At 35.8% G+C, this 23,090-nt stretch overlaps 1 protein-coding gene across 1 annotated transcript; it reads right to left on the reverse strand.

Annotated features, from left to right (window-relative positions):
• Positions 1-282: 282 nt before the first annotated feature.
• Positions 283-21,212, reverse strand: LOC120277789. Its single transcript, XM_039284628.1, has 3 exons — positions 21,072-21,212; positions 853-1,143; positions 283-708 (listed from the first exon to the last, which is right to left on the reverse strand). The coding sequence occupies exons 1-3, from the start codon at positions 21,210-21,212 to the stop codon at positions 283-285; spliced, it is 858 nt and encodes a 285-aa protein (XP_039140562.1).
• Between the last annotated feature and the right edge of the window lie 1,878 nt (positions 21,213-23,090).

Raw genomic sequence — 23,090 nt, forward strand, 5'->3', positions numbered from 1 at the left:
TTTAGCAAACATTTCTCGCTCAATATAGCATACCATCATATTGTTTAACCATTCATCGCCTATTTTGTTTCGCAAATCTGTTTTGATGATATTCATTGCTGAGAACACTCTTTCAACTATTGCTATTGACACCGGTAAAATCAATGCCAATTCGATAAGACGATAAACCAATGGAGAAGTCAAGTGTTTATCAAATTGAACCATCTTCACAGCAAGACTTGCAAGATCATGACAACTTGAAAAATCAGAATTTCTTCTCACATCATGAATACATATGCGAAGTTACTCTTTTAAGATAAGATGATCGGATGAGGAGAAATCATCAGAGTAAAGCTGAGCAAGTCGAACAAGCATACCAGGATCAAATCTGGAAAAAGAGTTTCTTGGATCAAGACAAATAATGCATCTTAATAACTCTGTAGAAGTTTCTCTAAATCGGTTATTCATCTCAGCAGTAAGTAAATCAATCACTGCAATAAAGATCTCTACATGATAATGATGGTAATAAGTTACCAATTGCCCTCCACGTCTCGAACGGCCACGAACTGGTATACTATCTTCCATATTAGGCACTGAAACTGACATTCCAACACAGAAGCTCCTGACTTCTTCTAAAAATGTACCCCATCCATTTTCTCTCAAGTCTTGCATAAGTTCTTTCATAGTTACAATTAAACCCATTGCATTAACAATGTTTTGATCTTTCTGCTGCAAGGCATTTGACAAGTCATTAGTTAATCCCAGTACTTTGATCATCAGATGCAAGATAAATATAAATTCAAAACTCTCCATCCTTTATATCAAACACGATGCTATGCCTCTTTGCTCTACAACATTTCCATCATTACACACATTCTCTAACACCTCTAATACTGACTCCCACATGGTAAATAGACGGATTAAAGTTGTATAATGTGAGCCCCACCGAGAATCACCAGGTCTTACAAGATTAGTCTCTTGATGTTCGCCTCTTCCTGAAAAGATCTCACCTTTCTCCAATTTCTCCACAATCATATCATGGTGCTTCTGAAGCAATGCATCTCTCTTTTTACAGGAAGCACCCATAATGTTTATAATCATAGTGGCATAGCTAAAAAAATCACTAATAGCCAAAATGCTCCTCGCAGCAGAAACGACAACCAGCTGCAATTGGTAGGCAAAGCAATGGACATAAAAAGCAAATGGATTTTCATTCAAAATTAATGTCTTCAACCCATTAAATTGCTCTTTCATATTAAAAGCTCCATCATATCCCTGCCCTCTTAATCTAGAAATAGATAAACCAAAATGGGCAAACAATTAATCCAAAGCTGTCTTTAATGAAGGGGCTGAAGTATCAGCAACATGTTCAACAACAAGAAATCTTTTAATTACTTGACCTTGCTTATTCACAAACCTTACAATCATAGCCATTTGCTCTTTTATTGATTTGTCATGAGACTCATCAAGAAGTATAGAGAAATGACTATCTCCAATCTCATTAATAATGGCCCGCGTGGTCTCTTCTGCACAAGCCCTCACTAACTCTTTCTGTATTTCTGGAGAAGTCATTTGATTATTTTTAGGAGTATTTTCATTAATCACACAACCAACACTTTCAACTTATGTTCCATACCAATTCAACTTATCTAAAAAGTTGCCCCTATTAGTGGAACATGAAGATTCATCATGTCTACGAAAAGCAAGACCTTACAACATAAGAAATCTAACAACACGTAAAACAATACTGACACGAGCTCTATATGCAACCTCCATTTCTTTGCTATGAGAAGATAATATATGTGACACGCTTTGCCTCTGATTTTTGAAATACTCACAATGTCGCCTTGCATTGTTGTGGTTGCTATTAACTCCACCAACATGCTCAGTGAAAACTTCCATTGCTTTCTTCCAATTGCTAAACCCTATCTTCGTGAAGGCATTAATCCCAGGTTTATCACCCCTTGGTTGCTTAAAAAGATAACAATAGAAACAATAAGTTGTATATTTCTCCATACTATATTCCAACTAATCAAATTTCTGAAACCACATTTCTTTAACGCTTCTCAAATCTTTTCCTTGTTGTTTTCTAGGAAAATTGTGACCAACTCATTGACATGGACCCATTAACAATTATTCTCTCCTTACTTGATCTCTTATTCCTGCGTCATATTCCTCGATTGGTTTTCAAAGCCCTGGATTGGCAATGATATCATTCGGATCAAACTCAACACGACTTTTCTTTTGTGCAACAATACTTACATCAGACGCTGAACCCGTTCTTGTTTAAATACTTTTTGGTATAGATTTAAAAAATCTCTCCATATCTATGAAATTAATCAAATTAAATATATAAATGAATTGAACTAAATCATAAATGCATAAATTGTCCAATCAAATATGTGTAACACTAAATTAAACATTTATCTAAAAAATATGTGTAACAATTTATTGAAGGATGTGTGTTTTAAAAGTTATTATTTTGATATTGACTTATGTATTGTTCATGATTTTGAATATTATTATTCATGTTCCTTGAGGTTAACATGTTATATTTTGGAAGAGTTCAAGAAGATGCACTTGGTCTTGAACCATAGAACTCCTAAAATGAGAAACATGTGATCACTAAATAAGTTTGCAATCGTGGTAATTAAGGAGGAACATTAATTACTGTGTAAGATTGTCATGTCATCAAAAGTACATTGTAGTTCTATAAATGTTGATAAGGTATTATCGTTTGATGGCATGAATATATAAAATGTGTGTTTTATATATTGAACATGACCTATATAGTTGAAACATTATATGGATTGTGTTTTGTGTCATTGATGTTTCATTGTGTCTTTGGAATCTTAGATTTGAGACGTACAGATTTTCACATGAGAAGTATACAATGTGATTACTATTTGAATACTATCCTGGGATAGGAATGAAATAGTAGTTCGTTGTATACAACTTGTGTGGGAGAAATCTATATGTTAATCCTATCATTGTCCCTCGATTTCGAGTGATGATATTGTTGGGCCCCTTGGTAAAGTGGAATTATGTTGGATGCAATATAACTGATGTAGTTATAATAATAATTCACTTGAGAGACCAAGAAAATGAATATAATGCAAAAATGACACGATCCTATTTTGCATATTATTCATAATATCATGAGACAAGGATAGACACAAAATTAGTGGATCAAGCAAATAAATACTATATCACTTGGATAACTATAATGTAATGATAGAACCTCTTATAGTCAATAATATAAAGTTTTATATTATTACAAAGGTGACATAGATCCTCTATACGGTCACACCAACTGAAGAGAAACAACAATTATTTTATATTTCATGCGAATGCACAATATAATGTGCAATAGATAATTAAATTTAGAGGCATTGCATTATGCAAATATTATTTGGTATAATGCTTGAGAGCATTATAAGAATATTAGAGGCATTGCATAAAAAAATAGTATGGTTGATATTATTTGTTCATAAGTTTATTTATTGAGCCACTAAGAGGAGAGATTAATGAGAACTTGAAATGGCTAAATAAAGATAGTGGCATTTGTGTAATTTGCACAAATATTTGCCCTAACCCTTGCTATATAAAAGGGGTCATAATGAAAAGGTTAATCAAGAGTGTGATGAGTGTGAGAAAGAAAATCCTCAGCCGACCTCCTCACTTTGGTTCTCCTTGGTTCTCATTATATCTCCTCATGCAAGTTGGTAAAGTCTAAGCTTTGAACTCCACATCCATCTATCTAAGTGGTGTGGTAGTTTGTTGTTTAGGTTCAAGGTGAATCAAGAGGTGTTTTGTAAGAGGGTGTTTTCAAGAGGTCAAGAGGCAAATACATTTCTACTTATCAAGAGATTCTACAACCTTTTGGTAAGGAAAGATTTCTTTCACTAGATATAGATTTGTGGTTCTTCATGGCTTCTTTTGTTTTCACATTTAGTGTTTGTTCTAATGCTCTTGCCTTGCTCCTTACCATTGTCATTTTTGAGTTCCTTTGTGTTTTGGCCCTAGTGATGAAAAAAAAAACTTTTATCACATAGCCATTCACATTAAATCCCAACATTTATCATTATCTTAACATAAATATTTTTATCCACAAGTATAATTATAACTCATACTAGTTATATAAACGTATATAATATTTTAAATTAAAAAATTATTTAGTAGAATTATGATGAGTGGGATAAGTTAAAATTCAATAAAAAAAAATAATTACATTTTATCATTATTATGGTTATAAATTATAGTTAAATAAACATAAATAGTATTTTAAATTAAAAAAATTATTTAGAAGAATTATGATAAGTGGACAAAGGTTATAAGTTTGAATGTATTATTATGAATTGATGATTATATTATATGATATGTGGCTCGTATAGTTGTATGAATTCGATGATTATATTGAGTGGATATAACATCATCTGTTATTTAAATTAATGACTATGTTTTAAATATTTTTTTTGAATTTATTTTGATAATTTTTAAATTTTAATTTGTATTATTTTTTAAATTTAAGATCTTACAAATTTTAAATGAAGTTTTATTTGAAAGTGATAAATAATATTTAAAATTTTTTTAGAGATAATTTTTTTATTTATTAGTGAATCACAAATTTAATTTAATTTTAATAATACTCAAATCTCTAAATTAAATTAATGATATCAATTTATATGCCACATATCTAAATCAAATAATCAATAATATCAATCAACATACCATATACCACATTAATGAATCTCAATTTATAAACATTTCAACAAATTTCTTAGAAAATATTTCATACATGACAAAAACAAACAAACAAAAAGCTTAAAAATAATATAAAATAAAATAAAGTTTCATCTCCTGATGGGCAGACGCCGAACAGAGAGATCAAAAAAGCCGGCGGAGAGAATAAATGTGAGATTGTAACTTGCAGATGGTATTTAGCTTATTGAAGTTCTCAGCTTTTGAATTGGATGAGAAGTGAGAACTCAGAAGAATGTAATATCATTGATTTTCAAAGACTATGTATTAATCTAATATATATATATATATATATATATATATATATATTAATAATTTAATATAATAGCACTACCACCATAGCACGTGATATGCAAGTAATGCAACGGATAATTCTCATCAGCATGCCATGTTTCGTTTTTCATTGGGTACTTTGTTCATGATTAGACTTGTGTTTGTCAGTTGCTACTAGCCTACTATAAGGGTTCTACCTTACACGCTCGGCATAGGGTGGTCCCTGGCCGAGGGAGATGGCTAATGAAGCCAATGTTGGCCAAATTCCAAGTCCAAATAGGCATTGTCCGTCCGATCATCCGATGCATGGATTGAGTCTGTGTATGACCGAGAGTTCTAGCCGGGGGTGCCGAGTGAGCAGGTGCGCGGGCATGGTGCCGCGCATTACCGAGGGCTCGCTAGGCACCGCGCATGGCATGATGCGCGTGGCCGAAGAATCTCGATCAATGGGCTGGTGATCGTGTGATCACGGTCCAGAGGCCGAGAATTGGCTAAGTATGAGCCAATTAGCCGGGTCAGTGTAAGCACAGATGGTATGATCAATCAGGGACTTGTACGGTCGTTCAGCGGATCGGCTAGGCGGAGTAGGGCTCTTAGCCCAGTTATGGGCAGGATGGCATATTGGCGCTGGGTCGGTGCCGAGCGCCTTTACCGAGAGGAATGCGCGGTAGGATACCAGGCAGGACCGAGAGGGAGCGGCCGGGCATGTGGTTGGCGCACTTTGTAGGGCTGCAGTGTAGCAAGGGATATGGATGAGCACTGTTTAGGGTTACTGTAGCACTGAAAGGGATGTGTGTTTCTTTGGTTGTGCTTCTTGGTGACATGACCATTAGATCAATGGTGGCCCTTAGATTGTTTTCATCCTAGCCGTCCATGAGGAGTGTGGATTGTCTATATATACCCCTTGTTTCCCTTAGAGTCCATAGAAGAGAGGAGAGAAGAGAACTCTTGGAGAGTTTTTCCTCTTGGTTGTGCGCTGGTTCCTCTTCATCCTTGGTGGGTGGAGATCTTGGCTTTGCTATCCGATTCATGGTGTAATCTTGGTTACATCATAGAGAGTTTATGTTTTTCTCTCTAATCTCCTTGTTTGTGTGAATGGTTGCTTGTATCTTGCTGTTTGTAGCTGATCTTTGGCCGTAGGCTGGCTCGGCGCCTTGGTGGTGTGACGAGTGTCGCACGGTGATCGTTGGTGCGATCGGGAGGACCGTAACACCTACAATCTTCCAAGTTCCAATGCTCAAGACTCATGAGCAAACTTCACGACCTTGCCGGCGTTGGAGAAGCTAAGGAGTCAAGAGATACCGGTCGTCAGGGGAAGGGGGGCGGCTTGGGCTGGAAAGGGGGTGGAGGGGTTCTCAAGCCACGGGGTCCACTAACCTCGCCGGAGACAGGGGAGCGGCCGCCCCCTGCCCCCCTCCTGTCCCTCCGCCACTGGTTGTGGTATTAGCTTTTATTGATATTCATATATTACATAGGTTCCAACATCAATGGTGTAAGTGTATTCATTCGCTGCCGATTTTCAAAGATGAGAACTATATATTACTGTTGGAGCATTAAAATGAGAACTTTGTTCAAGTCCTAGAACTTGTGGGACATGGTTGATCAATGCGCGCTGTATATGTTGACCAGGATGAGGACTAGAGTAATCTAAAGGAAAATAGGAAAGGAGATTAAAAAACCTAATTCTTTATATAAGGCCATCTCCAACTATGACCCAAAATCCCAAATTTAGGGTCATGGTTGGCTCCAACCCACTCCCTTTTTCTACCCCAAATTTGGGGGTTGGGAGTGGGTGACCCCAAATTTGGTGTCTCACCTACTTTATAATTTTTTATTCAATATTTTTTTTTATTTTTATTATTGCAACTAATAAAAATTATAAGTTATTTATTTATATAATTAACATTTTAATTATAAGACTTAAATCATAAATTAAAAACATTCTAAATAATTTTTATTAGTAATATATTACATTGTAAATAATATTTAATTAGATCATTGTTGAAAATAATTACTTTCAAGTATTTTGTGATTGAATAATAATAATAATAATAATAATAATAATAATAATAATAATAATAAATGACATGTGTAAAAAAATATTCTCTTTTGGGGTAACATTTGGGGTTTGTGGTTGGAGTATAATTTACTATAACAAAACCAAATTTGGGATTTGGGATAAAAATTTGGGGTTGTGGGTTGGATATGGCCTAATAAGCAATACATGATCAATTTTTTCAAAGATAGTTGTGAGCCCCACCCTATTTAATCCTAGCCAATGATTTTATTTTTAATCCTAACAATTGATTTTATGTTTTCAGTTTTTCGAAACCCTAGTCAACTCTTTGCCCCCTTCTGATTTAGATCGTCGTTTATGAAAAGTGAGATCTAGCCTCATCTTTTTCTCTGGTTACCTGTGGTGTTGGTAATGAAGACAAGAAACTCATCTCTATGGGTGTCTGATTGCAAGTGGTTGAGGTAAGGTTCTGATTTTTGTTAAGAATTAGATTTATTTGAGAATGAGATTCATTTTTCTGTTAGCATAGCAGAGATACTTCTTTAATTTTGAGAGGCCTAGGAACGAAATTTGGAGGAGATCAAAATACAGAATATGTAGAACATAATCTTAGATAGCTTACTGCAAAATTTTAGATTTTCTTCATGTGTCTTCTATAAGTTATAGCCTTTAAATTAAGAGACCTCTGATAAGACTTCTATGCAGACCTTAAAGAGTTATTGATATTGTTCATGAATTTAGTTTTTGAATTAGATATAAAACTACATAGTAAAGTTGTAGAATTCAACTTTATCTTTGGATCTGCAAAATTTCAGAATTTATACCTCCATAATGGTTGAGTTATAGCCATGTTACTATACTTATACTGAAATGATATTTCTGCATAAAGCATGAAGAATAGTTAGAGACTTTCATGGTCTTTTATGTGAAATTTGGAGAAGAGTGAAATAAGAAATTATAGAGTTTGATGTTTTCTAGATAACTGCAAAAATTAAGATTCTTTGGGTCCTTAGTTTAAAAGTTATAGCATTATTAGTGTAGTTGTACCAGATGATATTATTGTCCAGAATCCGAAGTTTGTTTGGTGTTTTTCATGGTCTTAGATGTTGTATCTGGTAAAGTGCAAAATAAGAAAGTGATGCATTACTGAGTTATCTGACTATATGTAAAATAATATTGCTTTTGAAGTTGTAGATTGAGAGATATACATATTTGAAAGGGATATATCTAAATTATAAGCCTTGATTTGGTGTAAGTTTTGGGAGTACCTTTGTGCGTTAATCAACTAAGTAACCACATATTAATCCTAATATATATATATGAATTTTTTTTGTCATTTGTTAAATATTGTATGATTATTTAATTAATTTAAATATTCATGTTTCTCTGAATTAGTTCATTTCAAAAATTTTGATGATGATGATTTCTGGAATTATTTAGTTTATAAATTTTTTGGACAACTATACCTTTTCTTTTTAATTATTTTTAATTAATTATTTTCTTGGGATTTGTATAAATTAACTGTTTAGGTTTGGATTCAAACAACGCATCTAATTTGATATTATAAAAGTGGGATCATGCGACTGCTAAAAATTTTCCTAGGTAAATTAGTTTGTATTTTTCTCAATCTGAACTTTGATAGTATGCACTAACCTTGTCACTGGGGGTTAAACATTGATCATATCGATATGTAATTGTTTAAGAGACTATCGTTTTGTACAATTCCATCAGTGAATAATATGGCCTCTGATATTCTGCTTTAGGTCACTGAGTGTAAACAAATGAACTCTGATATTCTGGCTCAGGTTACCGAGGGTAAACAAATGAACTCTGATATTTTTGTATTGACCATAGTTACTGGGAGACATATACTGTATTTATCTGAAAATCTGACTTTGTTGTATTTTTTTGTTTTGTTTTTGAATTGTGTTTTGGTAATTGTTCTGCTATATCATATTACAGATTTATATTCTGAATTTTTGAGACTTTTTATGATCCCAATGTTTTTAGTTATTACTTAATGGATTGTCAAGCTCATAATCTGTTGTTAATTTTTCTTTTTATATCAGGAGTATAATAGCTCACAAAGAGTTAACAGTATTAAGCCTATCCATGATGTAGGTTAAGCTATAATTTGGTCAATATTTTAATCTATGAGTTTGTATTTAGTAAATATTTGTAAATTTCTGATTTTGACTTTCAAAATTATAGTTTTGTTAGATTGTATATTTTGTTTTATAATAGGTTCTGAGGCCTTGCATGCCTATTGTGCTATGCACTATGTGTGTGTGGCTGTTTGTTAGAGCACCGGGTTTGGCGAGCTGGGTCCGGGGGCGTGACAATAGCCACTACATCTAAGCAAGTGTTTGATGATCTTGTCAACAAAATATCAAGGCTTCTCAAAGGTTATATAATAAGTGTATTATTAAACGTGAGTTTATATTATATACTTATTTGACATGTATTACGGTGTTTATTCAAAAAATGATGTTAAACATGGTCTTAATTATATTTTCAGTTGACGGGTAGTGCATCATGAGGAGAGAGAACAAAAAAAACTAATTTAGAGCCAAAATAAAGAAAATAGAGTTCTCTCAGCATCAACAACTAAAGAAAAAGCCAGATAGAACACTTTACAGTTACTTTACGATTGTTCTTACGGCCAAGTGTGCGTAAATGCACAGTGTCGGTGAACAGGGAAGAAAGTGACTACCAGTAATAACTCTATATCCAAAAAATAGCTTGACTAATGAAGTGTTTGTGTGTGAACAAGAGTAACAGAAAACAAGAAAATATGGGAAATAATATGAGAAAAATCAAAGAAGAAAGCGATGTCTGGGCATAACATTCCTCTACGGTTATTAAGTACAGGACAATAGTTGTCTAAACATGCAATCCTAAGTGAACTGAGAGATTTTCAGAATTATAGTAAACACTGATTTCTCAGGCGAAGAGTAACTGAATAGATGCAGAGGTGATACAAACATCCATACGATTGCATTAACACTCCATGAAATCTTATTGTGGGCTAATGGCAATCTCTTAAGTAGATAATCTCTCCCTAAAAGGATAGATTATACCTAATATGAATACAGAGTAGAAATACAATTTCTCCTAAAATCTACTCCACATGATTGCAAAGAGCATGGAGATTATCACTAACCCACTGAGAAGGATTACGGAAAACATAGTCTCTGAAGTACCCTAACAAGGGTTGTACCCAGTATCTTATGGACTTGTGGCAAGTCTGTGCTAAGTGGGTCATCATGTAGCAATACCAAGTATGATGGCTAGGGGTTTCACCTCGTTAGAAATCAAACATTCAATCTCACAATTAGACTCAAATAGATATGATTACACATAAGAAATTAATTAAAGCAACAAAGATCCAACAACCAAAGTCAAAGATATAAACCCTAGAGTTTAACTATGCCCAAACACCATGAAAATTAGTTCTCCATCATTAGAGAAAAACAATCCAATCCAAAGGAATTAAAATACATAAAGAGAATAACAAAACTCCCTTAAATCTAGCAATATCCTTGGATGAATGAAGTTCTTCGAAGATTCCCCAAAATCACCATTGAGATCTCTTCATGAATGGCTCCCTTGAAGCTTTGAACCTTCTCCTAACAATGCCCGTAAGGTTCTTGGGTTGGGGCTTACGGTCGTAACCTTCCAGTAACAGTGCCATAAACAATGATGTGCTACAGTAGTATGAATAGTGTGTTGCTACAGTAATGTAGAATTCGATGTTAAATATTATGTATTTTGAATTAACAGGATATGGGCAGTGCTTTAAATGAGAGAGATCCAAAGAAAGCATTCTAGGCTCAAAACGATGAGTTTGGAGCTTCTCCGCATTATTATATTAAGGACAAGGCAAACTGGATAGCTTACGGGCAGCTTACAGTCATCCTTACGGCCGTAAGTCTATTTCAGAAGACATTGCGAGAATATTTATGCCAGTAAGGAGGATTCAGATCCAAGTCAAAGGACCTTATGGGCAAAACTTATGTCCATAAGGATGCCCGTAATGACCATCTCGATGAGCTTACGATCACAGCATATGCCCGTAAGGGCAGTTGCAAGAAGCAAAATAGTGAGACTTACGGTCCAGCGTTTACAGCTTTACACGGGACCGTAACGAAATCAGAAAACCTTACGGATGGGGCTTATGACCGTAAGTCATCCAGTTAAGGCTCCCGATAATCTTATGTGTTGGCGTAGAGCTCAACTTGGCGTCATACATGGAAGCTATCTTAACGCCTCTCTATCCTAGGGTTTAACAAAGGGGTTTTCATGGATCTTATATTTACTCCTATTCTTTTTATCTTGAATGCTTGCCTTCAATTAATGGAGGGCTAATTTGTAGATGTTTGGGCGTAGTTGAACTCTAAGGTTTACTTCTATGACTTTGGTTTTGGATATTCGATGCTTGAATTGATTTCATAGTTGCAATCATATCTATTTGAATCTAATCGCGTGTTTGAATACTTGGTTGCTAATGAAGAAAAAGCTCTAGCTATCATGCTCGATGTACTACGTGATAAGTAGAAATACCACCTTGCATAGACATGTCGTGATTAGAGAGAATTATGAGTAAGCCTGGGTATAGGGTATTTTGGAGACTCTGTCTCCCTCATTTTTTCTGAGTGAGTTATTGGCAATCTCCGTGCTTTTTGCAATCATGTGGAGTGGATTTTAGGAGAAATCATATTTCGTCTCTATATTCAGATTAGGGATAATCTCTCTCTCTCTCTCTTTTGGGGAATTATCTACATAAGAGATTGTCATTAGCCCACAATAAGGTTTCATAGTGTTAATGCAATTGTATGGATGTCTGTATCAGCTATGCACATATTTAGTTATTCTTCACCTGAGAAATTAGGATTTAGAATAATTTTGGAAATCTCTCGATTGAAATAGGATTGCATGTTTAGACGATCATTATCCTATACTTAATAACCCTAGAGGGATGTTATGCCAGGACATCGCTCTCTTCCTTAATTTTTCTCCTATTATTTCCCTTATTTTCTTGTTCTTTGTTACTCTTGTTCGCATACAACACTTTACTAATTAGGCTATTTTTCAAATCTAGAGTTATTAATAGTACTCACTTTCTTCTCTGTGGACTAACACTCTGCATTTACGCACATTTATTATACGATCGGCATACACTTGCATCCCTATCATCTTTTAATATCAGCAGCTGAAAAACATGCCAAATAAAACACCTTGCGGTTACCTTACGATCGGACTTACGGCCATAAGCCTCATCCAAAGAAATTTAAGTGAGTATGCTTTATGCCCGTAAGGAGGAGTATAATGACAAGATATAGGACTTACGGGAAGGACTTACGCTCGTACTGCAAACCATAAAGGCTGCCTATAGGAGCTTATAGGGAGCAACACACGTTCGAAAAGAAGGTTACAAGCGCCATCCGATCGAGAAGTTTATGGTCTAGAACTTATGGCGTAAGATGGACCGTAACATCAAGGAAGATGACCTTACAAATGGAGCTCACGAATGTAAGATGCCCATACGCGACTCATCATCTCTAACTTCTTACACCTCGTTCTTATACCTGTAAGGAGCCAGTAAGTGGTTAGGCATAAAAGATTCTATTGAGGATTTTAGACAAGATCCTTACTGGTAAGCAAAGGGAGAATTAAGGGAAATATCTCCAGGTTTTTTAAGGCAATCCATCTAGGAGAGGAGACTCATCCACCATCTAGCACACCATTAGAGTCGTCAAGGAGCACCATTTTTTTCTTCAACCACCGCCACTGTTTTTGCATCATCACTAGCCGCCCATTAATCCACGCCGCAGCTACTTGTAGCCAGCCTCGTCAACCAAACTATGGCCACTTGTCGACAACTGCCCATCAATGACACATCCACCACTTCTCACCAACAGCCTGTTAATCATCAACCAATGACCGTCGACCATCCACTATTGCCGATCAATCATCAACTGATGATTGTTGCCTGACCACAAACAAAGGATGCCTGTTAATGAATATCGGTCGCCTATCAATCGACGTCGGTCACCCTTCAAACAATGACTACGCCGTCACCATTCTTATCTTCATAACATCATCAAACTAGCTGCTTCTTCTTCACGTCTGTTGTTTGTCACTTACCCATCAACCAATACCGGTACCCCATCAACTAATGACCATCGCTCGTCAACCGATGGGAAGCACCACTCCCCGAATGTTGGTCCATTACTGGATTATTGCTATCGCATTTTTCTTTAGTTTTTCATCCTTCTAGTTAATATTTCAAATTCAAGGAAGCTTTCTCTGTGCATGCTTCATTTCTATTCTTTATTTGTAATGATGCCCTTTTTTATAGTAAGTGTTGTGAAGGTAAGCTCCTGATTCATCTGAACTTTTCTTATATAAAGTAAGTGTTGTGATAGTTGTTTATATTGATAAATCACTCCTTGGCACTAACTAATGATGGTGGGGTAAGTTTGTTATACCTGAGGCATTTGAGGAATGTGTGTTTATTGTAAAGCTTCTGTTTGAGTAAATGGACAGTCAAGAAGGTCGGGTTCGTTAAGAAAAAGGTTTTCTCTTCTTTGCGCAAATTTCTAACAAGTAATAAGTAATTAATCCCTAGTTGTGAGGGTTCTTTCATTGTATTTCCAAGATGTGGGAGGCCTTTTGTGGTTGAAAAAGTATTTTGGACTTGGAGTTTGAGAGATTGTTGGTGGGTGTACATGATTTCTCTTTGAGAGATAATGTTGTATTGATAAGGACACAAGTGTACTTACTGATCAGGTAAGAAAGTGTAAGTGCAGAGTGTCAGCCCACAAGAAAAGAAGTAAATTCTAGTAATAACTCTAATTTCGAAAAATAGCCTAAGTAATGAAGTGATATGTGTGTGAACAAAAGAAAAAAAAGTCAAGAAATACTGTAAAAAAATAGGAGGGAAGTCAAGAGAGAAACCAATGATCGGGCATAGCATCCCTCTAGGGATATGAAGTACATGAAAAAGGTTGTCTAAGTTTGCAATCCTATTTGAACTAAGAGATTTTCAGAATTATACTAAACCCTGATTTCTTAGGCAAAGAGTAACTGAATAGGTGCATAGCTAATACAGACATCTACACAATCGTATTAACACTCTATGAAACCTCACTATAAGCTAATGTAGCAATCTCTTAAGTAGATAATCTCCCTTGAAGAAAGAGTACCCCTAATCCGAATACAGTGCAGAAATGTGATTTCTCTTAAAATCTACCACACATGATTGTAAATAGCACCTAGATTATTACTAACACACTTAGGAGAATTAAGGGAGACGGGGTCTCCAAAGTACACTATTCTCAGGCTTATAATTCCCTCTAATCACGACATGTCTATGCTAGTGGGAATTTTTTCTCGTCACAAGGCATATCAAGTATGGCAGTTAGGCTTTTCACCTTGTTAGCAACCAAGAATTCAAACACACAATTAGATTCAAATAGAAATTATTGCAATTAAGAAAACAGCTAATGCATCAAAGATCTAACAACCAATGTCAACGAAATAAACCCTAGAGTTCAACTATACCCAAACATCTACAAATTAACCCTCCATTAAAGGAGGGATAGAATTCAAGATACAAAAAATAGGAGGAGACATTAAAAATATGAAAACCCCCCTTCTCAATCATGCCGATGGAGGATCGCCAGAGAAGCCCTAGGAAAGCTTCCACGTACGCTGCTAAGGTGAGCTTGATGGCTATGACCTCCAATCCCCTTGAATGTGGATCCAAATCTCCCTTTAAATAGCCCCTTAAGTGCTGGAGATTTGTCTCCTTTCTTTCCTAACTTTGCCTCCAAGAATCGCCCAAAATAAAAGTAAAGAATGATCTAAAAATTCTCATAAATTCTATTTATACCCGACTGCTTACGGACTGCTTACGGTCGTAAGGATGTGTCTGTAAGGAAGCTAGAAAAGATGGTCACGAGTCTTATGGGAATACTTACGGCTATAAGTCTCATCTGTAAGGTCTTCTATTTGTGTTACGGTCCAGCATTTACGGCTATAAGCTGGACAGTAAGGCCTTATGTGTTGCTTCTTGCGATCTCCCTTACAGGCGTATGCTATGATTGTAAAGTCCTCTTGATGGTCCCTACGGGCATCCTTACAGGTATAAGCCATGCCCTTAAGGTTCTCTGATTTTATTCTGAATGCTCTTTACAGGCATAAGCATGCCCGCATAAGGCAGGTCGTAAGCTTCCCATAAGGTATGGAATGTTTAAATGATGACGAGAGAGCTCCAACTCTTTCGTTTAAGGTATGGAATGCCTCTTTTCACTCTCTCTTTCTCTCTCTCTCTCTCTCTCATCTTGAAGTGTTACCTTAAGCCTGAGAATGTAAAATACACTATATTTAGCATTGAATTCCACAATATAATTCTAATACAAGCTAAATGAGTGTACAAAATGATATGAAATACGCGAACATTATAGGCTCATCATGTATCTTTCTTGTTGTAACAATCTCATTGTTGATAATGGAATCATATTTTCTGCTTTGCCATTGGATGTAGTCCTATAATGGAGGGAACCATGTAAATTATTGTGTTGATTTATTGCTTTTTTGGCCAGTGGAGGCAAGTCATTGGCATTGTAATTGCCATCTGATAAGTGCTTGAGTAAACATATTTTTCTATATATTTTACATGCATTGAGCATCATTTTTACTATGGTTTATGTCTCATATAGTGTATTTGGTGTTCTTTTGTGCAATTCGGTTGTGAATGCCTTGAAGGGAGAAAAGAAAGCAAAGATAGGCTATGAAGACACATTTTGGGAGTTCTTGTTCAATCCAAGGATCAAGACACAATAGGAGATCATGAACATGAAGGCTTGTGCCAACTTCCAAGAGGATTCAAGGCAATTTGCTAGTTGGAAGGGCACAAAGGCAGTCACATCTTTTTGTGAAGAATGCAAGACCTTTCAAATGATGAGTTGATGAAGAAAAGTCTTATAGCCTACCACATAGACATGTGCCCGACCATGTGGCCTCAAGAGAAGAGTGTTTGGACCGCATTTGTGAAGAGGTTGTAGCTAAGTACTGTAGCAAAATAATATAGCATTTTACGGTAGTAATGCTGTAGCATAAACACTATTTATGTGACCGCGTGAAAATTCATGCAGCTCACGCGGGTGTGTGGAGGCATGTGACAAGCACGGTTTGTGCTTATAAATAGCCCCCTTGCCCTATTCTTTGACATTTTTGTATAGCTCTTGAGGGGTGAAACGGCTAGGGTTTGGAGAGGAGGTCTTTGCAGCACAACTTTGATTGATTCCTTCTCTGTCATAGCATCAAGGAAGCCACCAGCGAAACAAGCTTCGGAGTGGATCCTTCAAGACGTCGAAGCTCTCCATGAAGGCCATCAATTCATATATAGAGGTGTTTATTTCTATGGCTTTTATATACTTTCATTCATTGATGGTTTGTTTTGTATATTACTCCAAGGAGAGCTAAACCCCTAGAGGGTATTTGGGCTTGTGAACCCTAGGATTCTACTCTTATGTGTATTTGCTTTGTGTTTCTATTTAATCCGAGTTTGGCTGAGTTTCAATCTTTTTTGCCTAATGCTTTCTTGCCTTATTGATCTTATAGTTATTTGGTTTGCATGATTTGTTGCCTTGTTGAGAGAGAGAGGTCACCATTAGGGTTAGAACCCCAAGATTGAAGAGGATTGAGAGGGTGAGTCATGAGATAGTGGAGTGTCCCTTCCCCTATGATTGGTGTATTCTGTCTTTGTATTACCTAAGCGTTATGCAACCATATTTGGTGTGAGGCATGAGATTGTGAGATTTCTCCACTGAGATCTTGTAGGGGTTAGGGACCTTTCACCTAGAGGTAGGGTTAGGTCTATTCTTAGGAATCGGATACATCTTTTGGAATCGGATACATCATATCTGGTATGAGGTGTTGAGATTGAGTGATTTCTCCACTGGGACCTCGTAGGGGACCATTATTGGTGATCTGGAGGCAGGATCCGATTATCTTTGGATTTCCATGACTTAACCTACTCATTCTAGAAACATTTTGCATATCTAGTACCTAATACCTGAATCCTAGGGGGAGCATTGCCGGAATATCCCACTTTTATTGATTGAGATTTTCCTCTATTTTATCCTTGGTGATCTGGAGGCAGGATCCGATTATCTTTGGATTTCCATGACTTAACCTACTCTATTCATCTTTAGTATTCATTTCTTTGCACATTAGATCATCATATCATCCCATTTATCATTAGGCTAGATAGCAGAGAAGCAGTTAGTACTAGTAACCCTATTCCCTATGGATTCAACTACCCAACTCACCGGGTATTTTATTACTTCGACACCCGTGCACTTGCGGTACACACACGCAATCCGGATCATGTCACCATCATGATCATACTAGTTCTAGAACCCGCATTACCAAATGAGAAGCGATGATAGAGGGGAAGAGTGAAGCGATAAGCATCCCATGAAAAGAATGGTGCCCACTCACCTCTATAAATTGGGTGACGTCTGCTTCTGAGAACCACCTCATCTCCTTTAGCACATCTACGCGGTGAAGCAGAAGGTGGCGGTCATCGGTTGATGATCAAACACTGCAGTGTGGTTGCAGGTAACCAACATCGATTGACGGGTAATGGTTGTCAGTTGACGAGCGGCTACCACGGTGTTGTTGAAGGGACTGGTGACAAGTGACAGCGGGATCGGCTGACTGGCGGCTGGTGGTGATACGAAGATGGTGGCTGTGGTTGAAGAAAAATGATTAGGTCTTGCAAGTAGTAATTCCAGCCTGAAATCACAAATCCTTTTTATTTTTTATTTTTTAATATATGCTAACTAGGATGGAGAAAACAAGCTGCCACGTTGGTCGTATGACCATTTCATGAAACATACTCGCAATATATAGCATTACTCATATTTAAATGGATATTATTTTACCTTTGTACTTACCCTCAACATAGCTCGAATGCAAGCTTGTGACCTTGACCAGTTTGGGGTGACCGGTCTCTTACTGAAGCTGAGGATGAGAAGAGCTCATCATAGAAGAGCAACTTTCTTGACGATATCGCACAAACTGATGAAAAAAATAACAAAAATATAATTTTATAAAAATAAAGATGCTTGGCTTCAAAAACTTGGAAAGGATTTATAGCCCAAGGTATCAATCCCACTACAAAACGTTGGCATGGAGATTTAAGAACCTCGAGTTCAAGTTCCACGAAATACAATGATTGTAACAGATCCTAAATTGTGAGTGTCAGCGTGTAGCGTGAATCCCATGTAATTAGTCAAAAATATACAGGCTGGATGATCATATTCTTAGCTCATGCTCACGACCCTAATTATACATGTGTTTGCCGCATTTATTAAAAAAATTGAAAAAAAACAAGAATTTTAAGATAGAGAAATAGCTTCAAAGACTTGGCAATCTTTTATGAATTGCCAGTGACAAGAAATTATTTCTTTTAGATAATAACATTAGCGGAAGCTATTTCCAAAATTAAACATCAGTTTGCCATGTATATCTCAACAAGTTTTAGTATTAAACATAGTGCAATTTTATACATACCATATTTCTATACTACATATTAACTCTATTCCTTATGATCTTAACAACTGATAGGTGGTTAACTTAAAATTAAGTGTTTGATGGTCAGTAGGAAAAGCAATACTAACCTTTTCCAAATATTTTAAAAAATTGAGATTCTATTTCTCCATCATTATTATCCATATTCAATTTTTTTATTGCGCAAAAATTAAATTCCAGAGCTTGGTCTTGCTTTTTCCTCCCTTTCTTTATACTATATTAATGCATGTGAATAGGAGAAGACTCTCAAACTATACATAATGAATTCCAGACTTCTTCCCCTCTCTCCTTTCTTTTCCCTTCCTCCTCTCTAGCATGTGAAAAAAAAAAGATCCTCCCATGCCAGTTCTCCTCACGCAGGTCTCCTCTCATCCTGCCCTCTTCCTTCTCTAGTCACCTTACTGGATCTCACCGGGCCATACTAGATCTTCTACCATATCTACAGCCCCACGCTAGATTTCCCGTTGGCCCTTCTTTTCCTTTCCTCCTCTCTTAGATGTTAAAAAAAAAATCCACCCACACCAGACCTCCGGCCGCACCAGATCTCCTCTCCTCCCACCTTTTTCCTCCTCCTGTCACCGCGCCGCACCAGATCTACCACTTTCACCGTCCCAGATTTGTCGCAGGCCTACCTACACCAGCAGATCTCTTTTCATTCTCTAATTACCGCTGTCACGCCGATCTCACCGCATCGTACCAGATTTGCTGCCAAAGCTGCCATTGACATCACCATCACCGACGAATATTAACATCAACGCGGCCTACGTGTTCCAGTTGTTATCAGCTGGAGGTGAATTGGTTTTAACTCAGGTTTAACTCAAAAGTATTGTGATTTGGGTTTTGAGGGTAAATTATTTCAAATGGTTCATTCAAATATATTTGATTTCGTATTTTAATTCATCGTTGAAGATTTATTTTATAGGTTCCATTCCCTTTCAAATTATTTTGTTGTTTTATTTTTGTTGACAGGTACTAGATTGGAGAGAAAAAGATCACAAAGACCATTTTTTACCATTTAAATATCTTCTCTTTAAATTTCTATTCAAGGTTTGAGTTGGTTTTTTTTTCCCTTTTAGATGCAGAGGAGAAGGAGAATGAAACTAATGAAAATTTTTATTTATTTATTTTTATTTTTTATCCCATGATATTCTCTCTTTTTTTATTTATATGTATGTACAAAAATTAATTAAAGTCTTTACTTTTAGAATCTCAAAATACATGGTAATTGACAATAGTATTATGTGAAGGGCTCTTCCACATCCAGTTTCAAATACAGGAAAAGCATTTTAAGAATGAAGCTAGAAAGATTGGAAAAAACATATAATTAGATTAAATTGATAACTAAATTATAAAAATTAGTTGTATTTTGAAATGCTAAGAATGCCCATGGGAAGAAAAGGAAACTAAATAAATGAATATATATAGATATAGCTATAATAAAAAAATAGATAGAAGCTTTAAATAATTTATTTTTTAAAAGCATTAACAAACATAAACAAACACTCCCTCTCTCTCTCTTAAATACTAATTTCAAAATTACAATTTGTGTGTTGTTATACTATTTTTTTTATTTATTTGATTTTACTTTAATCTTTTTAAATAATTACCATTTTTAATATACAATAAAAAAGATCATACATGAAATTAATGAATTATAATTTCATTTTTTGAAATTAAAAAAAATTGAAAGGGAAATCCATTCCTACTCTTATTTCAAGGTTTGTTTTTATTCCTTATAAAATCTTAAATTTTATTGCCTTAAGGAAAATCGAAATTGTTTTAAATTTTATAATTATAAATCTTGCTTTTTGTGTTAAAAACAAGGGTAAACTACATGTTTAGTCATTAAACTATTCGCGTTTTCCTAATCTGGTCACTAAACTAAAAAAAAATTCAATTGGGTCACTAACGTTACCATTTTCTTCCAATCAAGTCACTCACCTCAATGTCGTTACCCTGATGTTGAGCTGGCATGCCATCTCACTAGACACGTGTCAAATTTTTTCCTTGGGTTGTTGACGTGGAATTCCACTTCAGTAATGAACTTCAAGTGATGCTTTAACTGTCCACATAGGCATCATACTTCTCCTTTGTTTTCCATGCATGGCTTTACTGAACCAGAGAGCTTGAGGCCAAATATCCTTTATTATTTCCTCCATCTCTTCTCTGAAACCCTAAGAAGATGTCATCAAACTGGTGATCATGCCTTCGCATAGACGGTGGCCAAAGCGGTGGCACTACTGAGATAAGTAGAGAACATGATCTCCGGTCGATAAAATGAGAACGATGGAGATCTCATCATATTCATCATGATCTCCTTCACTTCTCTGAAACGCAGTCCATTTCACCACCACCTTGTTGGTGATTAGAATGCACCGTCAACCTCGCCACCCTCCTCGTCATCACCAAGCTATGGCTCTGTAGCTAAAGGTACAAGATTTGGACCCTTTCCAGCCCCACGATAGCCACTACGCACCATCGTCTTCCTCTTCTTCGATGTTGCCGCCACCACTGCCTTGAGAGCCATCTCCCTTGCCCTCGTTCTCACCTCTCCAATCTCCGGCGAGATCTCCATCTTCCCGTACCTTCTCATCTTGTTTTAATTCTCATTTTCTCACGAGATGTGATCAGATCTCAGATATAGCATTTGTAGAAAAACACACACACACACACACATCCAAACTATCACACATCTATATAATATGTACTCATTTATTTATCCAATAATTAATATCATATTCATACATGAGCACAAGCATGTGTCAAAGATGGCACAAGAACATAATAACCCTTAAAAACAATTTATTCTTATTATTTTCATATTCATATGTGCATGCATGCATGCAAGCCTTCAATAAGGGCAACATCCCCTAACATTCCCTAGAGGTTTATGATTATAGATGATGAAGATGCCACCATTGTTACAATTGGCATGAGCACAACCAATTCTATTTGAGTTCCTCCAAACTATTTGAGTGTAATGTTTGCACACCCTCCCAGTAGGTGGGCAAGTATTGTTGGGTAGTCATAGTATTGTTTCTCTAACACCCATGAATTCACAACATCTCTTGTTGTTTACCCAGTCCAAGAAACACATAAGATGTTGTCACCATAAGATGTTCTCTGGCTGATTTATCTCTTATCTATAGTGTCATTGCTTTGGCCACTGTCTATTTGAAGACATGATCTCCAGCTGGACGACATCTTCTTAGGGTTTCAGAGAAGAAACGGAGGTAATGATGAAGGAAATTTGACTTCAAGACTCTTTGGTTCAGTGAAACTATGGAAAGCAAAGGGGAAAGTATGATGCTGATGTGGCCAGTTAACAACCAAAGAAAAAGTCCAACAAGTGTTAGGTAAGGTGGCGCCAGCTCAGCATCAAGGTAACGGCGTTAAGGCGAGTGACTTGATTGGAAGGAAATGCTGACGTTAGTGACCCATTTGAAAAATTTTTTAGTTTAGTGACCAGATTAGGAAAACACGAATAGTTTAGTGACTAAACATGTAGTTTACCATTCTCTCTTTAAACTTTTTTAAACAACTTAAATAAATTTTTATTGTTTTTTGAAGTTATCAATATAAAAAGGTGTACTGATATAGAAAATAAATATAATTTTAAAAATAATAGTTTTTCCCCAGTTTTCATAATTATCAAAAACAATGGCATGGACATGGATAAATAATAAATAGGTAAAAGTTTTATTTTTATGCCAAAACACATATCACATGTGCTTATCCACAATTACTCATATTATGTTTTTAAATAATTTCAATATTGTTTCAGTAACATCAAAGTTTTAATAAATTTTTAATTGTCAATTCAAATGTGTTTCAAATTTTTTAATAACACTTCTAACATTATTTAAGTGGGAGAGTTTTCTAAACTAATCAATTTTCATGAATATTTTAAAATTTCATCAATAATATATATTAATCAATTGATTATTTTTACTGTTATAACCAATTTTTACTGTAGCTATAGTCATCCCAGCACTATAGTTGTTTTTATTCCAACACTGTAGCATCACGAATTCTTCATTACTTCTTTCTTCTTTCTTCTTTCTTCTTTCCTTCTTCTTCTTCCTTTAGCTCATTCGGCCGAACACCTCAACTTTCGAGATTTTTTCCGGCGACTTGTTTCCTGTGAACCAAGCTAGAAATTTCTTCCTCCCTTGCTTGTGAATACTTTAATCAGTTTTAATTCAAGTTAGGCCGTATTTTACTCGTATTTCACAGTTTTTTAATTCTTTGTAAACCTACGATTTGAGCATGTTGAGTGGTTGATTTTAGGCTCAAAGTGGAGCCTTGTTCTTGTTATTCATTTTTGTGAATATTTGTAAAGAAATTTCTTGATTAGATGTTGTAAATCGAGAGAAAACTTTTGTATTGGGGCTGGTTTTACTGTAACAATCCCGATTTTTACTGTAGCACCAATAAGCATTAGTTGTTTCTT

The sequence above is a fragment of the Dioscorea cayenensis genome, chromosome 15 (assembly GCF_009730915.1).
Source record: "Dioscorea cayenensis subsp. rotundata cultivar TDr96_F1 chromosome 15, TDr96_F1_v2_PseudoChromosome.rev07_lg8_w22 25.fasta, whole genome shotgun sequence".
In the NCBI taxonomy this organism is placed as follows: Eukaryota; Viridiplantae; Streptophyta; class Magnoliopsida; order Dioscoreales; family Dioscoreaceae; genus Dioscorea; species Dioscorea cayenensis.